Source organism: Pteropus vampyrus, unplaced genomic scaffold (genome assembly GCF_000151845.1).
Source record: "Pteropus vampyrus isolate Shadow unplaced genomic scaffold, Pvam_2.0 Scaffold356, whole genome shotgun sequence".
NCBI classification, from domain to species: domain Eukaryota; kingdom Metazoa; phylum Chordata; class Mammalia; order Chiroptera; family Pteropodidae; genus Pteropus; species Pteropus vampyrus.
The window spans coordinates 292,155-294,220 of NW_011889137.1; the positions used below are offsets into that span (position 1 = coordinate 292,155).

At 69.0% G+C, this 2,066-nt stretch overlaps 1 protein-coding gene across 1 annotated transcript in view; it reads right to left on the reverse strand.

Annotated features, from left to right (window-relative positions):
- The window catches only part of CPNE7 (copine 7), a 20,792-nt gene that overhangs the window by 4,324 nt on the left and 14,402 nt on the right, over nt 1-2,066 (reverse strand). Inside the window, 3 exon segments of the mRNA XM_011379153.1 lie at nt 98-334; nt 1,369-1,502; nt 1,564-1,615. Coding sequence (XP_011377455.1) covers nt 98-334; nt 1,369-1,502; nt 1,564-1,615 — 423 coding nt within the window.

Here is a 2,066-nt window from a genome sequence, read left to right on the forward strand (position 1 = left end):
AGGGGGATCGGCCGTGGGGCCTGGGCCTGGCGTTGTGGTAGGGGCAGTGCGTCCCCTGCGGCGGGCCCTGGACCGCCAGCCTGTCCCAAGCACTCACGTTCTCGAGCTCGCAGAAAGGCACGAACTGCACAACGTCACGAACGGCAGGCTGGCCCCGAGGGGACTGCAGGGTGCCACCGTCCCTGTCCAGGATCTGCATGTCCGTGAAGTCGGCGTTGCCCACGCCCACGATGACGATGGACATGGGCAGGTGGGAGGCACGCACGATGGCCTCCCGCGTGTCCGCCACGTCTGTCACCAGGCCGTCCGTCAGGACCAGCAGGATGTAGTATTGCTGGGGCACAGGGAGGATGACGAGGGACCCTGAGGGCGGCTGCACCCACCCGCATGAAGTCCCCCAGCCCCTCGGCCAGCTCCTTCCTCCGACACGGCCTGGGGGAGACCACAGGCATCGCTCAGCCTGGAAACGTGTTTGCTGAAGCATAAGAGATGACCGCCACCACGAACCAGAGCCTTCGCTCTGCGGCCCACGTGGTGCCCGACGGCCACCGGTCCCCCAGCCCCAGCTCGCCCCGACTCTGCGGTGGACACTGGGGCGCCCACACCTTACAGAGGGGAGGCCGAGGCTGGAGGAGCCAGCGCTGGAATCCCGGTGGGAGGGACCCTGAGGCCCAAGGCACAGAGTGCGGGGAGGGCAGGTCCCGGGCCGCAGGTGTGGACACGCGAGGGGGGCCGAGGACCGCAGAGCCTGGCCCCGGGCACTGGGCCGTGGTCACGTGCGGGTCGTGCTTGCTGGGAGCGGGTCGCGTGGGGAGCGGGGACCCTAGCAATGTGCAGGAGGGAGGCAGAGGGCGGAGGGGCCAGGGCCAGAGCCCAGGGGCGCGGGAGCCAGAGAGCGCTGAGGCCGCGCAGAAACTGTCGCGCTCGTCTGTCACTCTTCGGTGATTTTTTTTTAAGCACAGCGGAGCGGCCGTGCACACGGCTGCAGAGACGGGGCTACGGACCGCGAGGCGGCGGCCGCCATCGGCACAGCGTGACCTGTGTGCATTGAAACGCATGCGACGCAGTAGCTCACGCACAGCGGGGCGCGCACGGGCTGTGGGGTGGTGCGGGCGCCCCCCCCGTGGGAATTCTCCTGCTCAGAAGTGGACCCGCAGCTTTGGGGCCCCGCCCGTCCTCTCCCAGCCCCAGCTCCATTCCAGCCACGCTGGGCTCCGCCTTCCGGCCCGGCCTGAGGGCCTCTGCGCTGGCCGCTCCCCAGGCCTCGGCCCTCCCCGTCCCCGTGCCCCCCTGCACACAGCCGGCCAGCATCCTGCCTCGTGGCCACGGCACCCGGTCCCTACCATGCCACCCGCCCCGGGCACCTACAGAGGCCTCCCCGGTGTGCTCCTCGGCCGCTGCCATGCGGGCCACCTTGGAGATGACGGGCGCCACGTTGGTGGGGCCGTAGAGCTGGACCCTGGGCGGGCAGTTCCGGTAGGCGTCCACCACGCCCTGGGTCCCTGCGGGGTGAGGGGGTGAGTGCAGCCCGCTGCGGCCCGGCCCGGCCCCTCCTGCCCCTACCTTCACACTCGTCGTCCTCGGGGTCGAAATTGATGGCAAAGTCATGGGACACCTGGACGGGCACACAAGGGGCCTGTCAGCTGGCTCACCCTCGCAGGACACCCACAGCCCCTCTTCCTGGGAGACGGGGTCTGTCACCCCTGGGCTCCTGTGGAGGGGAGTCGCTGAGACAGGCAGATGGGTGCTGGGCCCCGCTGCAGCCCCCTGGGTGCCGCCGGGCCTGACGCCACCGAGCTGCATCACGATAACCCCCGCCACGGCGTTTCGCTTAAGCCCCTCGAACTACTGTTCATAACTAGAAGATGACGGACTAATGCCGCCCCTTTTCCTTGTCTCCAGAGGTCCCTAGTGCTAGGAGGTCAAAGGTCAGCCCCTCTGGCTGAAAAGCCAGGGTCATGCAGCAGTGGCTCCTAGCGGAGAGGGACCAAGGGTGGCCTTTGCTGAGGAGGGCCCCAGGGACAGGGGAGCCCCCCTGGGCTGTCCTACCTCAAACTTGGGAGGGA